The sequence below is a fragment of the Schistocerca serialis genome, chromosome 4 (assembly GCF_023864345.2).
Source record: "Schistocerca serialis cubense isolate TAMUIC-IGC-003099 chromosome 4, iqSchSeri2.2, whole genome shotgun sequence".
NCBI classification, from domain to species: Eukaryota; Metazoa; Arthropoda; class Insecta; order Orthoptera; family Acrididae; genus Schistocerca; species Schistocerca serialis.
In genome coordinates, this window is record NC_064641.1 from 135,842,520 (window position 1) to 135,865,306 (window position 22,787).

General features: G+C 43.5%; 1 protein-coding gene across 1 annotated transcript in view; it reads right to left on the reverse strand.

Annotated features, from left to right (window-relative positions):
- Positions 1 to 22,787, reverse strand: part of LOC126474040 (pyruvate dehydrogenase E1 component subunit alpha, mitochondrial-like) — a 121,258-nt gene that overhangs the window by 38,296 nt on the left and 60,175 nt on the right. Inside the window, exon 4 of the mRNA XM_050101452.1 lies at positions 8,150 to 8,368. Coding sequence (XP_049957409.1) covers positions 8,150 to 8,368 — 219 coding nt within the window. The remainder of the gene's footprint in view (positions 1 to 8,149; positions 8,369 to 22,787) is intronic.

Below are 22,787 nucleotides of genomic sequence, written 5' to 3' on the forward strand. Positions count from 1 at the left end.
GTTACCTCACTGATTTCATCGTGACTATCTTGGGAATTCGGTATGTTTTCGTACAACCAGCACTTTTTCATGGCGTAACGCGTATGCACCCATTGGTTTATATGGCCCCTTTTAATTTTTTTTTTTTTGAGTGCCCCCAAATATTTCCAAAGCTTTGGAACAATGTTGCAACATACTGCTAGAACAGCCTCTTATTTTTACATTTTTAGAAGCGAAATCTCATATATTCCTAAATCTTCCGAAATGTTTCCCTTCCCCCTGAATTTCATTTCAGTTTTTGAAAATGTAATCAACTTCCTCAACGTTGGGATTTACTTCTTCTCCTGATAATACTCCAAAAATTTTCTCCGAATAAATGCTTAACGAAGTCATCTAGAAAAACAACTTTTTTATAACGTCTTCGTTTTATACGGTTTAACTTTTTCTCCGGTTCCTTATTCTTTCTTATAGTCATTCAAAATGTGTTATACTGTTCTTCCTGCCATTTTTACCACCGACAAGATTACTCTCTGTAGCGGTATCGATAGCTGATTCTGCTTTTTCTTATTCGTGACAAAACTGCAAAACTTTGAAAATAAGCTCTTTTTCACCTGAAAGTGTCCACTTCCACTACATCTTCCTCTGTTTTCCATTCTCTGGAGTGTTCATGGTTATGGATAACACCTCACTACACTACAGACGGTATTTCACGAGGACATGCTAAACCACTTGACACTACATGCACAACTGACCCAGAAGCATTGACAGTGCCATATGTTCCACTGTACTTGCTTACTGTAATGTCACTGCCTGTTTCCGATAGCTGCCACGGGAGGCGAAGTGCAAAAATATCGTGGTTGGGTAGTACCTGTCCAACACACGTCCCTAATGGAACAAGGACGCCCTCTTCTGCTACTGCACAACTCAGTCACGATAGCAGTTCACCATTTCCCAGTGCTGATCAGAGAACACACGTCGCGGCTTCAGTTTTACAATCGCAGGCAGATTCTAGTAGACCCTAGTTTTCTCAATTTCGGACGATGACGCCTGTTTTGTCTGCCTGGTAAGTCACCTCCACACTCATCCGGACCTCATCAGTGACTTGCTTCTCTCACTGCCCGCCTCGCACAAGTATTAGACGACGAAAGCACTGCTCATTGAGCACCTTTCTCACTCTCCGGCAGAGGCTATACACCACATTATTCACGACGAGCATCTTGACAACCACAGTCCTTTGCAGTTTTGGCAGCGCTTACATCCATTAATTTATGATCAAGCATTACCTGATGCCACGCTTTGGAGATTGTGGATGGTCAAAATGCCGTTGTATCTGCAACTTCCTCTACTGTCTCGCGCCGCTGACCCACCTGAGGTTCTTTTATGCATGGCAGATGGGGCTTACGCTATCATTTGTCACTGACACCACCTGTCATGGACGGCGTCTCCATCACCTTCAGTTGGCACGCCTGCACCTTCAGTTCCGTGCCCTGCCGGCAGAGGCCAGCGTGCTCGCCTCGGTGCCTCAGCTGCCAGTCAGCATCTGCCACCTAGCGACCTATAGGAGGTACTGCCTGCGGCCTCCCAACAGCCACCGACCTCACCCGAGCAGCAGCCCGATAGACTGCCAGCCCCGATGCAGTAGGCTGCCGCCCCCTCCGCTCCGCACCGCCTCGCCTAGCAGCCTACCCACTGTGCTGGTTCCATGCTACTTACAGGGATGACGCTAGCAACTACCGCACACCTTGCACCTACCCAAACGATTTCAGCAGGCACGTTTAGGCGCCATGTCCCGGCACATTCCTTCAAGATACCTACCATCCGACACTGCACCACTCGCTTCAGCGGTGTGATGCCTCTATGCCACAGACATGTCACTGGGCATTCGCTTTCTCTTCGACACTGGTGTCGACGTTAGCGTTATCACAGCCAAGTACGCTGGCAACACTCTTTCACCTACTACCTTCGCCTTGATCGCCGACAATCATTCTCCTGTTGCGGTCCATGGCTCCATCAAGATGTCGCCTATCACCTTCCCTTGGACATTCCACGTTGTTGACGTGGATGAACCTGTGATCAGGTTGGATTTTCTACATCAGTACGACCTTTCACCAGACCTGCAAGCTTCCATGCTCTGCCATGTGTCTGGCTCTACTGTTCTGTGCTCACACGAGTTCAGCACGGCTTCACTCTCCGCCTCCTTCATGTTCATCCCTGCTCAAGTGCTCTGACCTGTCGAATGTGCACTCACAAATTGAAGAACTCCACATCCAGAATGCCACCTTATGCACCCACATTGCCTCTACCTCCATTGAGTTGTCACGTGCACGGCGTACAATACATCGGCTATCTGCAGAACCGCAACAAGGCTCCCAACACATGCCTCTACTACGTGTTCTTGCCAACCTGCTCCTGTGTCGAACATTCCAGCACCTGTTGTCGTTTTCGCATCACTGCAGCTGAATCTCCAAGACACACCTTCATGCACCCCTGCTGATTCTCCACACCGTGTGCCTCCTGCACCAAGCCTTTCATTGTCAACTACAGCCAAAGCCCCACCTATGCTGGCTTAGTTCATCAAGGTCAGTGAACCAACATTGCCTGCAGATCCCTTCTTGACCCCTCTTTCCAACCCCCCTTTGCGAGTATTGGCCATCAGTAATGGCACTTGTCATTGGATTTGCACCAACAATGGCTGACCTGTATGTTATCAGGCCAGGGGCCTTAACGGTTCCAAACTTATGCGTGCCAAGGAGATCGTTCAGGATCTGTTGGCTTCGGGCATCCTCCATCCCTCCGATAGAAACTGGCCTTCACCCATTCACCTTGTTCCTAAAAAGGACAGCATCTTATGCATGTGTGGGGACTACAGGTCTCTTAACGCTTGCACCATTATCGATAACTATCCCATTCCTCATATAAAGGATTTCACACAATTACTACATGATTCTAATTTTTTCTCTGTTCCAAGGCATACCATCAGGTCCTTATGCATCCACCAGATATTCCGAAGATGGCCATCATCACACCCTTTGGCCTATTTGAATTCTTTTACATGCCTTATGAATTGAAAAATGCTGTGCAAACATGGCAGCAGTTCATTGACTCCATTTTGCTCCCTCTGCCATTTGCTTATGCTTACTTAGATGATGTACTGATCTTTTCCTCCTCCACTGAGGAGCATCAAGTTCACCTCGATGCAGTTTGTTTGGCCCTCACTGCCAATGATGTGATCATCAATCATGATAAATCTCAACTGTGTTCCACACCATACCATCTCTGCCGACGGCCTCCGACCAACGAGTTCTCATGTCGAAATCAGTTGATCTCCCTCTCCCTGAGAATAATGCTCAGCTCAATCATTTTCTGGGTATGGATAATTTTTATCGCCGCCATATTCCTCAGGCTGCCTCTGTCCAAATGGACCTCTCCGACGCCCTCTCCTGTAAGAACACCACTGGGAAACTGAAGTTGGAGTGGACCAAACCCATGCTCGATGCATTTGGTAACCTTAAAACTGCCCTCACCAAGGCCATCACACTAGTCCACCCTGATCCTGAGGCCTGTGTCTCGAACACTACTGACGCAGTGACTTAGCTGTGGGCACTGTTTTACAACAGCACACCGCTGACTCCACCCAACCCCTCTTTTTCTTTTCCAAGAAACCGACTACATCGTCAGCTTCCTACCGTGAGCTCCTCGCAGTGTAAGAGGCGATTAAACATTTCCATTGTGACCTCGAGGGGCGGTCTTTCACGATCTATACAAATCACAAGCGACTAGTGAATTCTGTTCGTAACTCTACTACAGACCTGCCACCGAGACATTTCCGCCATATGGATTACATCTGTTAGCACTCTTCCAACGCGTGCTATATTCACAGAGTGGAGTATGTTGTGGCAGACTACCTTTCCTGCATCTGCATGCTAACTGCACTGGTGAATCTGGAAGAGCTCACCCTACTTCAGGCTGAAGACGATGATATACAGCAAATAATATCAGAAAACGAATCATCGCTGTCTGTCCAACCCCTTATAGTACACGGGTCGACGATCCCTGTCCTTTGTGACACCACTGCGGCCACACCCCACCTCCTGGTTCTTACCACTCTTCGTCACGGCGTCTTTACTGCCTTGCACATCTTGGCCCATCCTGGAATGAGCCACAACACGGCTGTTTAAGGAGCGCATTGTCTGGCCCGGCGTGAAGCACGACTGCCGCACTTGGACCTGTGTGTGCATCCTGTGCCAGTGCAGTAAGATCGACAGGCACGCTCAACCTCCTTGGATTATGTTTGAAATTCCAAAGGGGCGTCTTCAGCACGTCGATAACCACGTCATAGGTCCCCTCACCCCTTCTGAGTGTTACAGATAAATCTTATAGATAATTGACCACGTGACTGGCTGGGTCGAGGTGGTCCCTCTTTTTGACATCACGGCCGAGACAATCGCACGCTCTTTCATCTCAGCTTGGGTTACTCGTCTCGGCTGTCCCCTGTCTCTCATGACCGACCAGGGCTTCCAGTTTGAGTCCATCCTCTTTGCACAACTCTACGAACTTTGCGATTTCTGTGACGTTGTCAAATTTCACACTATGATTTACCACCCACAGGCGAATGGCCTGGTCGAACTGTGGCACCACACACTCAAGGCTATGCTTATGTGCCACGGTGGCCTATGGTCCGAGGCCCTCCCGTGGGTCATGCTGGATATTCGCTCAGCCCATAAAGAAGACTGGAACGCCTCACTTGCTGAGATCCTATACGGCGAACCCCTCATCCTTCCATCAGCCACTACTGTGGATCTTCCCTCTCTGGTTGAATGGGTTCGTACAAACGTCACACGCCTCTGCACCCCTCTTCCATCCCCTCACTCCACCCTGCCTGTGTGCGTCCACAAGAACCTTGCTTCGTGTGACTTTGTGATGCTATGGGACAACACTGTGCGAACAGCCTGGCAGCCGCCTTATTCGGGCCCTCACCGCATGCTATGTTGCGGTACGGACACATTCATCATCCACCTACACGGGCGCCCACAGACTGTGTGTGTTAATCGATTGAAACCGGCGTGGTCACTCACCTTCCTGCCTCCCGACGCTGCCCACCTGCCTTCAGCCGATGTCTCTCCACCTGCGCAGCCGTTGGAACCACAGGACCCTTGCACTGCAGATTCCGATGCGCCTACTTCTCGCGCCGGCCTCCGCCTACAACCACCGCGCTGGCACGAAGATTATGAACTCGTGTGATGAAGCTTCCCTCCGCCGTGCTCCGAACTACCGGGTGAGGGGGGGCTCTGTGTCGTCTCTGGCGCAGAGTACCCTATCTTTGACTGCTATTTCTTTGGACTGCGTTTGTTCTAGCTTCTTCTCGTCGTGTAACTTTTTCTTCTGCCATGTTTGTTCGTTTTGTCTCAGTGATTAATAAATGCAATTTCCATGCTTTGTGTGTGTAATTACCGACCAACCATAGGTGATAACCCCGAGTTCTATAATTCCTTAGTTTTGAGCGAGTTTAACGGTGTTGCAGGGAGCAGGGACAAGAATGTCCGTTGTTGCATATATCGCCCCTCTGAATGCGTGGAGCATAAACGCATCAACGTTCTCAACTCTTCCACTATCAGCGTTCACAAAATTCCTTTCTATTGCTACTTAAAAGTTGTAACCTATTTTTCATTACTAAATAGCTAAACTGTTCACAAAAAATTACGCGAAAACCTCGTAATTTCGTCTAACGCTCCACAACACACGTACAGTATCGTCTTGCTCCTAGTCTGTGACATCACCAGAACATCAGCCAATAACAGAGCGTTTTCGATCACGTGACCAGAGCTTGATATTTCATGATTTTTAAGCTTTAATTACATGAAAATAACTGATGGTATGTGAGAATATTAACCGTAAATGTTATTCATATGTCATGATCAATCAGAATAACAACAATCCAAACCATATTTTTAAAATTAGGAAAACAGCCTATTGTTGCTAAATACGAGCCACAAACGGCTAGAATCTTCAAAACATTAGCTTTTGAAGCAAACGTAATTAACGAAACTTCCTGGCAGATTAAAACCGTGTGCTCGACCGAGACTCGAACTCGGGACCTTTGCCATTCACGGGCAAGTGCTCTACCATCTGAGCTACCGAAGCACGACTCACGCCCGGTACGACGCACGCTGCAGAGTGAAAATCTCATTCTGGAAACATCCCCCAGGCTGTGGCTAAGCCATGTCTCCGCAATATCCTTTCTTTCAGGAGTGCTAGTTCTGCAAGGTTCGCAGGAGAGCTTCTGTAAAGTAAAAGTTTGGAAGGTAGGAGACGAGGCACTGGCAGAAGTACAGCTGTGAGTACCGGGCGCGAGCCGTGCTCCGGTAACCAGGAAGTTTCATATCAGCGCACACTCCACTGCAGAGCGAAAATCTCATTCTGGAAACGTAATTACATTTATAAAAATATCCCTGTATTAGAAAGCCGAGCGAAGCATAAGAATGGCTGATTCACTAGAACCGATAAAAAAAATTTTAAGCATCAATGAAAGTGCCTATGATAATAACAACAGACAACACAGAAATATATGCTTCTCATACATGAAATATTCAGCTGAATAAGCTGCAAATCAACACATATTCGAAAGTATTTCCTCAGAAACAAGCTGTAGTTTATGTCATTGAATCATTGTGATTCAGCTCTTTTTAAATGTATTTCACTATAATTCATTTGTCTTGGTAATTTAATTACGCAAGTAACGCAAAACTGTAAAACTATTTCGTTCATTAAGTAGAAAATAACTGAAAACAATCATCATCCTTACGACGCATGTGACTGCTTTCTCACCGCTTGGAGCGCTAGTATCGCTCCATCTGACAAATGGTAACAACTTTTGCACCAGAGTGTGTCGTGACTGGTTATGTTAGGCTGTGACTGTACTCGAAACATCTTGACTTCCGCTCCACGTGAAATGGCATCCCATGAAATTCCAGCAAAAGCGGAAGAATACATATTGAAATGTTTACATTAGGTTTATTCTTATGATGAAGTCAGTGACATCAGTTGGTGTTAGTTTGCGGTCGTGTGGTGGAGTGGACAGAGACAGTAGTGGGGAGAATGTTCAGCCGGTTGAGAGTAGGACTGTTGATATTTTTAAAATTTGGCGGTAATCTGATATATTTATATTTAAAAAAATATCATTATTGCCCCCGATATAACTAAAATGTATCGATATATCGACGGAAAAAATATCGATGTAACGGCCTATAAAAACATCGGTTGCACATTGTAAATATACCGCCGGTTTTAGAGCTGTGTATTTAAGTATTGATTTATTCTTGGATATTCTGGACATCAACAAGCTATCAGCCTGCTTATTCCCGTTAGAGCAAGAATTGAAAGGTAACCGATCCAAGTGAGCGCTTGGCTACAACCACTTTGCTAACAATGGTAACTGCCTGTAGGTGGCACGATAAAAGGCGTCCGATGGCTCAACCTTTCGATTCCGTCATATATCGGATTTATCTATAACACTTCTTGTTGGCTGCCCTATTTTTGCATTTCTGAAAACGCTAGCAAACTAGCAGTTGTAGTGTCAAAATTGCGTGGTGAAGTTAAACGTTGCAGTTTGTGTTAGTAGCGCCGAGCACCGAGTACGTCAGCATTTCCCCTCGCACGTCTCCGTCCACCGTAAAGACCAGTCTTGTCATTTAGATTTTTGTTCGTCATTTTCAGCAACTGTTTTTGAAGAATGCCAGTGTGAAGAAGGAGCATGCTAGTTGCGTGAAAAATTGTTTGTAACGCAACTGGTGTGCTATTTCTTCACATCGGAAATCTTGTTATTCTATTCACACAGCCACCGCCAGGCGCAGTCGGACGTCTTCTTTGTGTCACCTATACTGGCTTTACACAGTCAAAGAGAAAGACTGCTCAAAAAATAGTAAGACTCCTTCAAACAGTGAAAGCAGAATTATGTTTTACTACAGTTTCAAAAGAACTGTTATTTACCGAAAATTTGGTAAAAAATACAATATAAATCAAAAATATCGGCACCCGATATTGCCTTTCGACACCGATACACTGTGTAGTATCGACCAATATTTATCGACGTTATTTGGAAAAATATCGATGTATCAATATATCGATCTTTCATCAACAGCAGTAGTTGAGACGAGCGGCTGGAGCGACCGACCTGTGCGCCGACGATGCCGTTACCGCCGTAGAAGTTGTGGGCGTACATGTGCATGGAGCCGCCCTTGCCGCGCGCGCAGCCCGAGCGCCGGCCCGTCAGCTCGGCCAACACCCCCAGCGGCGGCACTCCCATCAGGTAGGTCCAGCCGTGCACGCGGTACGCCGAGATGACAGAGTCCTGCGGCCGCATCACACACCGCATGCCGACCGCCACCGCCTCCTGCAACAGTGCCGCCGAACGCATTGCAATCACTCTGAAAGTGGAGCTTCTCCAGAGGTCTAATCAAAAGCATCCGAACATCTATTAGTGGACATTATTATGGAATTTGTCCGCCATTAGCCTTTACGACGGCTGGAGCTCAGCTACCAACACTTTAATAAAGGTCTCTCAGTGCCTGTGGAGGAATAGTAGCCACTCTTCCTCGGAAGCCAAAACCAGAGGAGGTAGTAATGCTGAGCACTGGGATATGGAGCGAAGGCGTTGTTCTGCTTGATCTCAAGCGTGTTCCATTGGGTTTAGGTCAGGACTCTGAGCACGGCAGTCTATTTCAGGAACATTATTGACCATAAACCATTGTCCCACAGTTACTGGAGCGAAGTCAACACTCTGCTTCATCCCAAAGGTTTTCCACTGGGTTTAGTTCAGGACTCGGAGCAGGGAAGTCTGTTTCAGGAATATCATTGGCCTTAAACTACTGTCTCAGAGATACTGAAGCTACATCGACGTTTAGCTTCATCCCAAAGGTGTTTCACTGGGTTTTGGTCAGGACTCTGAGCAGTACAGTCTGTTTCAGGAATATCATTGGACTTAACCTATTGTCTCAGAGATACTGCAGCTACATCAACGTTCAGCTTCATCCAAAAGGTGTTCCACTGAGTTTAGGTCAGGACTCGGAGTAGGGCAGTCTGTTTCAGGGATAATACTGGCCATAAACCATTGTCTCATAAATACTGGAGCGAAGTCGGCATTCTGCTTCATCCCAAAGGTGTTCCACTGGGATTAAGTCAGGACTCTCAGCAGGGCAGCATACTTCATGAATATTATTGGCCATAAACCATTTTATCAAAGTGGACCTTCTGCTTCATCCCAAAGATGTGCCATCCCACTAGGCTTAGGTCAGGACTCCGAGCAGGGCAATCTATTTCAGGAATATATTGGCCATAAAACATTGTCTCACAGATATTGGAGCGAATTCAACGTTCTCGTTCATCCCAGAGGTGTTCCACTTGGTTTAGGTCAGGACTCTGAGCAGGGCAGTCTATTTCAGGACTATTATTGGCCGTAAACCATTGTCTCACAGATACTGGAGCGAAGTCGACGTTCTGCTTCAACCCAAAGGTGTTCTACTGGGTTTAGGTCAGGACTCTGACAAGGGAACCTCCCCATCGCACCCCCCTCAGATTTAATTAAAATTTGGCACAGTGGATAGGCCTTGAAAAACTGAACACAGATCAGTCGAGAAAACAGGAAGAAGTTGTGTGGAACTATGAAAAAATAAGCAAAATATACAAACTGAGTAGTCCATGGGCAACACAGGCAACATCAAGGATAATCTGGGCGCAGGAGTGCTGTGGTCCTGTGGTTAGTGTGAGCAGCTGTGGAGCGAGAGGTCCTTGGTTCAAGTCTACCGTCGAGCGAAAAGTTTACTTACTTTATTTTTGCAAAGTTATGATCTGTCCGTTCGTTCATTGACGTCTCTGTTCACTGAAATAAGTTTAGTGTCTGCGTTTTGTGACCGCGCCGCAAAACCGTGCGATTAAAGTGCGCGTCATTTATGTTGGCGGCCGAGTTCAGGTTCGTTCTGCGCATCTGACGTCACAAAACACAGACAGACAATGAACAGAGAACGACTTTGCTAGATCTCGACTGCAGAGCAGAGCATGGACGAGTGTCTTCAGTTTTAGAAACGTTCAGTCATAAATAAAGCAATAGAACAAAAGCAATGTCTTGATAGCAGACTTTCTTTTATAGAAAGTTTGGAAAAAGCATTATTTATACCAATTTTATGGGTATGACAATAGATATGTTTGATGGTAGATTGCCCCTTATACCTGAAAATGTTCACAAAAATTCAACCTTGTTACTGGCATAAGTAAAGGTCTGTCTTGTATTGTGAAGCTTTGCACATAATTTTTGCAAGGTTTGCTATCAGCCTTTACTTCAGCTGTTCAAAATTTAAAGAGAGATAGATATCATACAGATTAAGTGTTCTAGGAACTGACATCTAGGATCATATCACTTCAAGTTTGTTCTGTTTATGCTTGAATTATCACTTATGCAGGTATATAAGAGAAGTAGTATTTGAATGTTCCATAATGAACCTTCAACAATGAAACAAACACACAACATATTCATTTACTGGGTGACAGCAGAAATAAATAAATAAAAATAAATATAAAAAGTGTTAGTTTCAGAACTATACATGGGATTGGGGAGGGAATGGGATGGGTGTGTGAAATGATGGTAGTAGCGTAAAATGAGGATAAGTGGCTGATACCTACCACACGCAGTAAAGGAGGTGCCCATCTATGGAACTCTTCTTGTACTGATGTTTGGAGAAAGAACCGAAGTGTTGAAGTACAAATTAAGGTCATATTTACAGTGTTGTAGCCATGAACCATGGACCTTGCCGTTGGTTGGGAGGCTTGCGTGCCTCAGCGATACAGGTACCGTAGGTGCAACCACAACGGACTGGTATCTGTTGAGAGGCCAGACAAACATGTGGTTCCTAAAGAGGGGCAGCAGCCTATTCAGTAGTTGCAGGGGCAACAGTCTGGATGATTGACTAATCTGGCCTTGTAACATTAACCAAAACGGCCTTACTGTGCTGGTACTGCGAACGGCTGAAAGCAAGGGCAAACTACAGCCGTAATTTTTCCCGAGGACATGCAGCTTTACTGTATGATTAAATGATGATGTCGTCCCCTTGGGTAAAATATTCCGGAGGTAAAATAGTCCCCCATTCGGATCTCTGGGCGGGGACTACTCAAGAGGACGTCGTTATCAGGAGAAAGAAAACTGGCATTCTACGGATCGGAGCGTCGAATGTCAGATCCCTTAATCGGCCGGGTAGGTTAGAAAATTTAAAAATGGGAATGTATAGGTTAAAGTTAGATATAGTGGGAATTAGTGAAGTTCGGTGGCAGGAGGAACAAGACTTTTGGTCAGGTGATTACAGGGTTATAAATACAAAATCAAATAGGGGTAATGCAGGAGTAGGTTTAATAATGAATAAAAAAATAGGAGTGCGGGTTAGCTACTACAAACAGCATAGTGAACGCATTATTGTGGCCAAGATAGACACAAAGCCCATGCCTACTACAGTAGTACAGGTTTATATGCCAACTAGCTCTGCAAATGATGAAGAAATTGATGAAATGTATGACGAGACAAAAGAAATTATTCAGGTAGTGAAGGGAGACGAAAATTTAATAGTCATGGGTGACTGGAATTCGTCAGTAGGAAAAGGGAGAGAAGGAAACATAGTAGGTGAATATGGATTGGTGGGAAGAAATGAAAGAGGAAACCGCCTTGTAGAATTTTGCACAGAGCATAACTTAATCATAGCTAACTCTTGGTTCAAGAATCATAAAAGAAGGTTGTATACCTGGAAGAATCCTGGAGATACTAAAAGGTATCAGATAGATTATATAATGGTAAGACAGAGATTTAGGAACCAGGTTTTAAATTGTAAGACATTTCCAGGGGCAGATGTGGACTCTGACCACAATCTATTGGTTTTGAACTGCAGATTGAAACTGAAGAAACTGCAAAAAGGTGGGAATTTAAGGAGATGGGACCTGGATAAACTCAAAGAACCAGAGGTTATAGAGAGTTTCAGGGAGAGCATAAGGGAACAATTGACAGGAATGGGGGAAAGAAATACAGTAGAAGAAGAATGGGTAGCTCTGAGGGATGAAGTAGTTAAGGCAGCAGAGGATCAAGTAGGTAAAAAGACGAGGGCTAATAGAAATCCTTGGGTAACAGAAGAAATATTGAATTTAATTGATGAAAGGAGAAAATATAAACACGCAGGAAATGAAGCAGGCAAAAAGGAATACAAACGTCTCAAAAATGAGATCGACAGGAAATGCAAAATGGCTAAGCAGGGATGGCTAGAGGACAAATGTAAGGATGTAGAGGCTTGTCTCACTAGGGGTAAGATAGATACTGCCTACAGGAAAATTAAAGAGACCTTTGGAGAGAAGAGAACCACTTGTATGAATATCAAGAGCTCAGATGGCAACCCAGTTCTAAGCAAAGAAGGGAAGGCAGAAAGGTGGAAGGAGTATATAGAGGGTTTATGCAAGGGCGATGTATTTGAGGACAATATTATGGAAATGGAAGAGGATGTAGATGAAGATGAAATGGGAGATAAGATACTGCGTGAAGAGTTTGACAGAGCACTGAAGACCTGAGTCGAAACAAGGCCCCGGGAGTAGACAACATTCCATTAGAACTACTGATGGCCTTGGGAGAGCCAGTCATGACAAAACTCTACCATCTGGTGAGCAAGATGTATGAGACAGGCGAAATACCCACAGACTTCAAGAAGAATATAATAATTCCAATCCCAAAGAAAACAGGTGTTGACAGATGTGAAAATTACCGAACTATCAGTTTAATAAGTCACAGCTGCAAAATACTAACGCGAATTCTTTACAGACGAATGGAAAAACTGGTAGAGGCGGACCTCGGGGAAGATCAGTTTGGATTCCGTAGAAATGTTGGAACACGTGAGGCAATACTAACCTTACGACTTATCTTAGAAGCTAGATTAAGGAAAGGCAAACCTACGTTTCTTGCATTTGTAGACTTAGAGAAAGCTTTTGACAACGTTAACTGGAATACTCTCTTTCAAATTCTGAAGGTGGCAGGGGTAAAATACAGGGAGCGAAAGGCTATTTACAATTTGTACAGAAACCAGATGGCAGTTATAAGAGTCGAGGGGCTTGAAAGGGAAGCAGTGGTTGGGAAGAGAGTGAGACAGGGTTGTAGCCTCTCCCCGATGTTATTCAATCTGTATATTGAGCAAGCAGTAAAGGAAACAAAAGAAAAATTCGGAGTAGGTATTAAAATTCATGGAGAAGAAGTAAAAACTTTGAGGTTCGCCGATGACATTGTAATTCTGTCAGAGACAGCAAAGGACTTCGAAGAGCAGTTGAACGGAATGGACAGTGTCTTGAAAGGAGGATATAAGATGAACATCAACAAAAGCAAAACGAGGATAATGGAATGTAGTCAAATTAAATCGGGTGATGCTGAGGGGATTAGATTAGGAAATGAGACACTTAAAGTAGTAAAGGAGTTTTGCTATTTAGGGAGCAAAATAACTGAGGATGGTCGAAGTAGAGAGGATATAAAATGTAGACTGGCAATGGCAAGGAAATCGTTTCTGAAGAAGAGAAATTTGTTAACATCGAGTATAGATTTAAGTGTCAGGAAGTCGTTTCTGAAAGTATTTGTATGGAGTGTAGCTATGTATGGAAGTGAAACATGGACGATAACCAGTTTGGACAAGAAGAGAATAGAAGCTTTCGAAATGTGGTGCTACAGAAGAATGCTGAAGATAAGGTGGGTAGATCACGTAACTAATGAGGAGGTATTGAATAGGATTGGGAAGAAGAGAAGTTTGTGGCACAACTTGACTAGAAGAAGGGATCGGTTGGTAGGACATGTTTTGAGGCATCAAGGGATCACAAATTTAGCATTGGAGGGCAGCGTGGAGGGTAAAAATCGTAGAGGGAGACCAAGAGATCAATACGCTAAGGAGATTCAGAAGGATGTAGGTTGCAGTAAGTACTGGGAGATGAAGAAGCTTGCACAGGATAGAGTAGCATGGCGAGCTGCATCAAACCAGTCTCAGGACTGAAGGTTGGTTGGTTGGTTTTTGGGGAAGGAGACCAGACAGCGTGGTCATCGGTCTCATCGGATTAGGGAAGAATGGGGAAGGAAGTCGGCCGTGCCCTTTCAGAGGATCCATCCCGGCATTTGCCTGGAGCGATTTAGGGAAATCACGGAAAACCTAAATCAGGATGGCCGGACGCGGGATTGAACCGTCTTCCTCCCGAATGCGAGTCCAGTGTCTAACCACTGCGCCACCCCGCTCGGTCAGGACTGAAGACCACAACAACAACAACATACCAATTGCTTCATATTCTATTAATTAATTAAACCAAACAAGCAATAAGACTCCTAATTCAGGCGATAGCAAGGAAAGGTGTTTGTATCAATCTCACGAACCGCTTTTTCGCATTAAAGAACGGCGATAATTGTTTATTTCCTATTGTACTTCGACGAAGCGTGAGTAATTCATAGTCAATTCATACGTCAGTATTTTGCGTGACGTGTTATACTTCTCATGGCAATCAGTAGCCAGACGGGTTGTGATAGCGAAACGGTTAAGATGTTGGGCTACTACGTGAGAGGTTATGAGTTCAAACCTTGTGCGGTGCTTAGTACTTTCATTATTTAAAAACAATATCGAAGTGCCTTTCGTCACGAATTATATTCGTTTGAATGCAATTTTTTGAAATTTCTAGTGCTTTGTCTCTTCATTAACCCTTTCGCTGCTGCAAATACGTGCTCTCCGCAACCCGCGCTGAGCGCGATTTTGTCATCACTGCACTGCTCGCCTGTGCAGACACATGATGTTTCCACTGCTTTGACACACTTATTATTCGATTTCACAAAAACTATTTGGCCCAAAAATTAGATTTTTACACGTCTTCTTGACTGATACCTTCCCCCCATAAATGACTTAATTTTGTTTCGATGTTCAACGCAGTTATTATGCAGCACAAAGCATTGCACGAAATTTTGAAAAGTTTCCAGAGGTATAAGTCCATAGCGTATACTTTCCGTATGCTTCAAAAGAGAGAAACGCGTCTGGTATAAATAAGTCGCTTATTACAGTTGCAGAAGAGCAATATATTTCAGTACCATTGGTAAAACTGCGACTGTGGAACAAAAACAAGAAAGAGAATGTGAGTACCATTGTGTATGTGCCATACCTTTCATTAACTGAAGTGCTTTAAAATAAAGCCAAACGCATCTGGTGTAAATAAAACTTTTATTACAGTCGCGAAAGACGGAATATTTCTCATTATTACATACGACACCTATGTGGTACTTAAATGAGATATTGTTATACAGTAAATTTTATATGAAATTTAGGTATCTTGTCCACATTTCATTCTCAACATTGTGGCAACTAAAATGGACCATACGGAAAGTTTACTCTATGGACTTATACCTCTGCAAACTCTTCAAAATTTCGTGCAATGGTTTACTATATTTAATGCTGCATAATAACTGCGTTGAACATCGAAACAAAATTAAGTCATTTATGGGGGGAAGGTATCAGTCAAGAAGATGTATAAAAAGCTAATTTTTGGGCCAAATAGTTTTTGTGGAATCGAATGGTACGAGTGTCAAAGCAGTCGGAACACGATGTGTCTGCACAGGCAAGCAGTGCAGTGACAAAATCGCGCACAGCGCGGAATGCAGGGAGCACGTCTTTGTAGCAGCGAAAGGGTTAATGCGACCGTGGTGGCTTTACTTCATGAACTGCGCGCTCCCCCCTAAACGTAAGCTTGCGAACTATGCTATACTATGGCGCTGCTTCTATTGGCGCGTGCGTCGTGTGCAACTGGCAACGCAGCAATCTCCCGCGTCTGGGCGGGCATGCGCGAGCCGCCAAAATAAAAGAATTGAACTATAGTAGACGAAAGCACGTGCCTCTCCAATGGAAACCGAAAACATTTGATCCAGGAAAACACGTCTGATATATTCTATACGACACTGGTGACGGCATGTGCGTCATATGCTGTCGACCCACCTAACTTGCACACTTGGCGAATGGGTAAAAGATTCTTCTACCTTGCCCGATTTAGGTTTTCTTGTGGATGCGATAGTCACTCCCAAAAAAGTGATGAAAACATAAGAGTGTGTCAGATAAACTGCAACAAATGAATGCAACAGTTTCACAGTCGCACAGTTTTCTCTGTGCTCTGTCAAAACATGTTTTTAACGTTTTCAAATTTTTTACGTGTGCAGATCGTCAAATCCTGCATATGTCCAAGAAAATCTGCATATGTTCAAGCAAATCTGAACACGTCCTGGAAGTTTGGAGAGCGAAATTGATTATGTGTGAGTGGCTGAACTCTGATAATTGTCTGAAAATAAAAATTTAAACTTTTTATTGGAGGGAAGATTTGAACCAAGGACCTCTCGTTCCGCAGCCGCTCACGCTAACCACGGAACCACGGCGCTCCTGTGCACATAATATCCTTAATGTTGCCTATGCTACCCATGGACTACTCAGTTTGTATATTTTACTTGTTTTTTCATAGTTCCACACAACTTCTTCCTGTTATCTCGATTGATCTGTGTTCAGTTTTTCAAGGCCTATCCACTGTGCCAAATTATAACTAAATCTGAGGGGGGTGCGATGGGGAGGTTCCCTTGTGAGCAGGGAAGTCTGTTTCAGGAATATCGTTGGCCTTAAACCGTTGTCTCACAGATACTAAAGCAAAGTCGACATTCTGCTCCATCCCAAAGGTATTCCACTGCGTCTAGGTAAAGATTCTGAGCAGGGCTCCCTATTTCAGGAATATTATTGCCCACAAACCATTGCCTCACATATACTGGAGCGAAGTCGACGTTCTACTTCATCCCAGAGGTGTTCCATTGGATTTAGGTCAAGACTCTGAATAGGGAAGTCTATTTCAGGAATATTACTGGCCATAAGCCATCGTCTCACAGATACTGTTTTATGACAGGGTGTATTGTCATGCTGATATAATCATCGTTTCGCAGCTGTTCCTCTACTATACACAGTGCTGTAAAATTTATTTACATCGTTCGAATTCAACGTTTTCTTAAGCGCGTAGAACACGTCTACATTGTATCGTCACCTCCTCTGTACTTCCCTGTTGGCAGTATACATGCTGACAGGTAACGCTCCCAGGCGTTCGTCAAACCCAAATCCACCCAGCACCTTGCCGTGATACATCACCCCTAAACTACTCGTTTCTAGTCGTCAACTTTCTAGTGATATCACTCTTTACACTATTTCACGCACCGCTGAGCACAGAATAGAGAAATCTGTGTATGTTATTGTGCTAGCTGTACTTCTGGTTGCACTTTAGAACTCACAGGTGATCCCTTCTCCTGATTTCATGAGATATTTTTACAACTACCCTTCGCAATGCTCGAAGGTCCCTGTCCGTTTTAGTGCATAAGTTCTTCCTGGTCCCAGTTTAGCTTTCGTTGTTCCCTTGCGTTTCCACTTTTCAATCACACCACCAACACTCGACTTGAAGAGCTTTAGAATGTATGAAATGTCTCTGACAGATCTGTCACTCAGGTGATATCTAAGGATTCAATGTTATTGAGCTCTTCTGACCCACTCATACTCCTGTTATTGTTTCTCTACTGGCTACACAATATTCCCTGCCTCCTTTTACACTGAGGGGTGGGGGTCTGCCTCTAGTGACATCTAGTGGTCACTTACACATTACGTTGAGGTGTCCTACATACTTTTCATCAGATAGCGTACAGCGCTACGTCAAACCTCACTTCGCCCTGGTCGCCGAATTTTATCATTTATCAGTTACCTCAGAAAATAATATTGACAGAAAGTATTAAATATGACAAGTCAGAATTTGCTAGAGCAGAAATACAAAGCTGAAGAAGTATGCATGAGACAGACAGACGCCACCTACATGGAAATTAAAGACGGGTTTTCTTAAAAGAGAATCGTCTCTATGACTACAAACAGCACAGATGGCAAGCCAGTACAAAGCAAAGAAGGGAAACACAGAACTTCGTAATGCGGGCAGCTGCAGTCGTTAACCTTCATATTGAATGGAAGTAAAATGAACCGCAAGACATAAGTAATAGGTGGTTTCTTGATTGTCATAACCGCTTTCTCTGGATTAAAACAGCATCCTCGAGAGAAAACAGTGTCACAATGGCGCATCAAGACACCCCAACGTTCGCAGTCAGAAATCAAACTCTTGAAGAGGGGAAGCCGTCAAAATAAGTAAAAGAGGAACATGCACCTGACCGCCTTCCGTGCTGTACCCTCGCAACCAGCAAACGTACGCCACCGCGCTATTCGCCCAGATGTTCGGTTTTATTTATTTATTTTGACGACTCCTGCTCTTCCGAGGTTTGATTTCTGACTATGAGCGTTGGGGACATCTTGGGGCGCTAATGTGACACTGTTTCCGCCTTAGGGCGCTGTTTTAATGCAGCGAAACCGGTTGTGACAATAAAGAAATTACCAGTTACCGATGGCTTGCGGTTCATTTTACTTCCTTTCATTAGAAACAAGGAAAAGCCAAAGAAATTAGTGATGACATATGTGAATACTACACAATCAGTTATTTAATAAGTGATGGTTGCAAAATACTTACACGAATTATTTACAGAAGAATCGAAAAACTAGTAGAAATCGACGTCATGGAAGATCAGTTTGGGTTCTCGAGAAATATAGAAAGACGCAAAACAATACTGAGCCTATGACTTAGAAGACAGGTAAAGAAAGGCAAAGCTCCCCAAGATACTGTTATAGGCCCTTTACTGTTCCTTATCTGTAAAAACGATTTACGAGACAATCTGAGCAGCCGTCTTGCGTTGTTTGGAGATGATGCTGTCGTTTATCGACTAGCAAAGTCATCAGAAGATCAGAACAGATTGCAAAACGATTTACAAAAGATATCTATGTAGTGCAGAATTGGCAATTGACTCTACATATTGAACAGAGTGAGGTCATCTACATGAGTGCTAAAAGAAATCCGTTAATCTTCGGTTACACGATAAATCAATCAAATCTAAAGGCCGTAAATTCAACTAGGAATTACAATTACGAACAACTTAAATTGCAAGGAATACATAGAAAATGATGTGAGGAAGGCTAACCAAAGACTGCGTTTTATTGGCAGGACACTTAGAAAATGTGACAGATGCATTAGAGAGACTACCTATACTACGCTTCTACGCCGTTATTTTGAATACTGCTGCACTGGGTGGCATTATTTCCAGATAGGATTGACGGGGTGCATCGAGAAAATTCATAGAAGGGCGGCACGTTTTTACTATTGCGAAACGGGATAGAGAGTGTCACGAACGTGATACAGAATTTGGGATGGACACCATAACATAGGCGTTTTTCGTTGCGGCAGAATCTTTTCCCGAAATTTCAATCATCAGTTTTCTACTCCGAATGCGAAAATATTTTGTTGACGCCGACCTACACGGGGTGAAACGACCATCATAATACAATAAGGGAAATCAGGGCTCTCGTCTTTTACGCGCGCTGTGCGAGATTGGAACAATAGAGAATTATTGCGAAGGAGGTTCGATGAACCCCCTGCCAGGCACTTATATGTGATTTGCAGAGTATCCATGTTGATGTAGATGAGATGTAGATGCACGTTTATTGATTTTTTTAGACACAGAGAAAGCTTTTGACAGTGTTGACTGGAATACAGCCATTGAAATTCTGAAGGTATAAGGGGTAACATACAGGAAGCGAAAGGTTAGAAACCCTGTACACAAGTTCTATAGAAATAACAGTTATAAGAGTCGAAGGGCACGAAGGAGAAGCAGTGGTTGAGAAGGAAGTGAGACAGGATTGTAACTTATCCACGATATTATCCAATCTGTATATAGAGCAAGCAGTAAAGATAACCAAAGAAAATTTTGGAGAAGGAATTAAAATCAAGGAGAAGAGATAATAGCCTTGAGGTTTGCCGATAACATTGTAAATAATTCTGTCAGAGACAGCAAAGGACTTGAATGAACAGAGGAACGGAATGGACACTGTCTTAAAAACAAGGATGTAAGATAAAAACCAACAAAAACGAGTATAATGGGGTACAGGTGAACGCAATCCAGCGATGTTGAAAGAATTACATCAGCAAATCTTACATGGATTTTACTTTTTGGGAAAGGAACGATGGCTGAAGTAGAGAGGATACAAAATGTAAACTAGCAATAGCAAGAAAAGCGTTTCTGAAGAACGAAAATTTGTTATTATCAATTGTAAAGTTAAGTGTTGGAAAGTTTTTCTAGGTGTATTTGTCTACAATGTAGACTCGTATGGAAGTGTAACGTAGACGATAAAGATGGTTCAAATGGCTCTGAGCACTATGGGATTTAATATCTGAGGTCATCAGTCCCTTAGAACTTAGAACTACTTAAACCTAACTAACCTAAGGACATCACACATATCCATGCCCGAGGCGGGATTCGAAACTGCGACCGTAACGGTCGCGCGGTTCCAGACTGAAGCGCCTAGAATCGCTCGGCCACAAAGCCGGCGACGATAAAGAGTTCTGGCAAAAAAAAGAACAGACGCTTTTGAAATGAGATACTACAAAAGAGTGCTGTAGCTTAAATGTGTCTATCGTGTAACTAATGAGGAGTTACTGAATCGAAGTGGGAAGAAAAGAAAATTTTGTGGCACAACTGTACTAAAAGAAGGGATCGTTTGACAGGACACATTCTGAGCCATCGAGTAGTCGACCATCTGATAATGGAGGGAAGTGTTGGTTGTGTGGGTGTGGGTGAAGGGGGGGGGGTGTAAAAGTTGTAGAGGTGTCGCAAAGATTGACTACAGTAAGCACATTCAGATGGGTGTAGGCTGCAGTAGTTATGGAGAGGTGAAGAGGCTTGCGCAGGATAGAGTAGTGTGGAGAGCTGCATCAAAGCTCTCTTTGAACTGAAGGCCACCACATTGACAACAACACCCATTATTCGTTTCAGGTTAGCCTAATTGTCAGATCTGAGAGAAAACAATGAGGTTTGTCAATTACTCATAGACGCCAAAGAACGGCGAAGAGCAGTTAAACGCAATGCACAATGTCTTCAAAACAGATTATAAGATGAATATGAAGAAAGGTAAAAAGTGGTAATGGAATATAGCCCAACTGTGGGAATTAGGTTAGAAAGTGTGACACTGCGAGTAGTAGATGAGAGGAAATATGTCAACATAGTCGTTCTTATAGATCAGAAATAGCAAACGAGGAGACAGAAAAATATTAAAACAAAATTTGACGCTATACGTGTTCGCAATACCACTATATGATCGCCTGCGATATTATAAGGAAAATAATTTTCGTCTCCAGGTGCTCTAAATGGAAGTTAAAAATCGGAGTACTACAAATGTTATACTGAAAGTAACCCAGAAAGCTATATTGATTCCTGCTTTAACATAAATTTTCTGGATATGGAGCATGTAACGGGACATCCTCCTCCAGAACTACCTTTCCTCAACACTAGTTGTCGACACCAGTATTATTTTTCGAATTTTGGACAGGTCAGTATAAACTCAGCTGCTTTTCTGGTAACTTTCAAAATGGTTCAAATAGCTCTGAGCACTATGGGACTTAACATCTATGGTCATCAGTCCCCTAGAACTTAGAACTACTTAAACCTAACTAACCTAAGAACAGCACACAACACTCAGTCATCACGAGGCAGAGAAAATCCCTCACACCGCCGGGAATCGAACCCGGGAACCCGGGCGTGGGAAGCGAGAACGCTACCGCACGACCACGAGCTGCAGACTTGGAAACTTTCATATAATTTTTAAACAAAATGTGTTGTATTTCAAGCTGAAATTTATGAAAAGGAATTACTTTATTTTCGATGTTACAATCGATAAGTACTAGCTCTGAAGGTATAGTTAAATTTTTTTTTGAAACATTTGAAATTGAGAATTATTTGGCACACTTAAAATTTCTGTTATTAATTACGCCATCTAGTACTGTTTAATATGTTTATTTCTGGATTCATTTATGAAATAATAATCGAAAATTAATAGAAATTCATTTGTCATGGAAACTTGTAAACCCTTTGGAATACTGTTATTTCGGCTGAGTGAGATAGTAGTAAGCATGCCTCTGATGTGATCGGACGTAGTTTTGTAATTTCGGCTTTGTTTTATGTGAAAATTCGAAAGACTGTATGATACACTAAAATGTGTAACAAAAAAATTCTGCAACAATAATCTTCAAATTTATTTAGATCAATTCAACCATGAGGACCTAAAATGTCAGAATTTAAGCTTCAAGAATAAGACCCCTAGACAAGAAGAACTGGAGCCAACTCTACACGAAAAGCTAAGTATACTAGAAAGTTTACTGTAATCTTCGCTCCTCTCAAATTTTTCATAAAAGACTTTGCTTATTGAGGACAACAGCTGGAATCAGGAAGGAGGGAGGAGATTACAAGCTGCGTCATATCGTAAAGTAAATATCACTGAATGATATCGACATTTCGGCAATGTTACAGCAGCCTTTATCTAAGTCTATTCGGGTATTTTGTTGTCTAGGCGTATTTCGTCGTGACTCAACTACCGAGCTGCCGGTCACTGCCCGTCGTCAGAGCCCAACAGACCTCATAAACAATGTGAAACGCGAGCGTTACCATCGAGTAACTCCCGCTGCGCGACCCATGCCTCACGAGAGCAAAGAGGCCACACCGTATTCGCCGATGACTACCTGTCATGGTCAGTTACAACATAGTTTCCGTGGTTGAGAAAACATGATTTTCTGACTGCTTTAATGCGTCTCGACATGTTTTCCTCTCCTGTGCCAACCCCTTCATTTCGAAGCAGCATTTG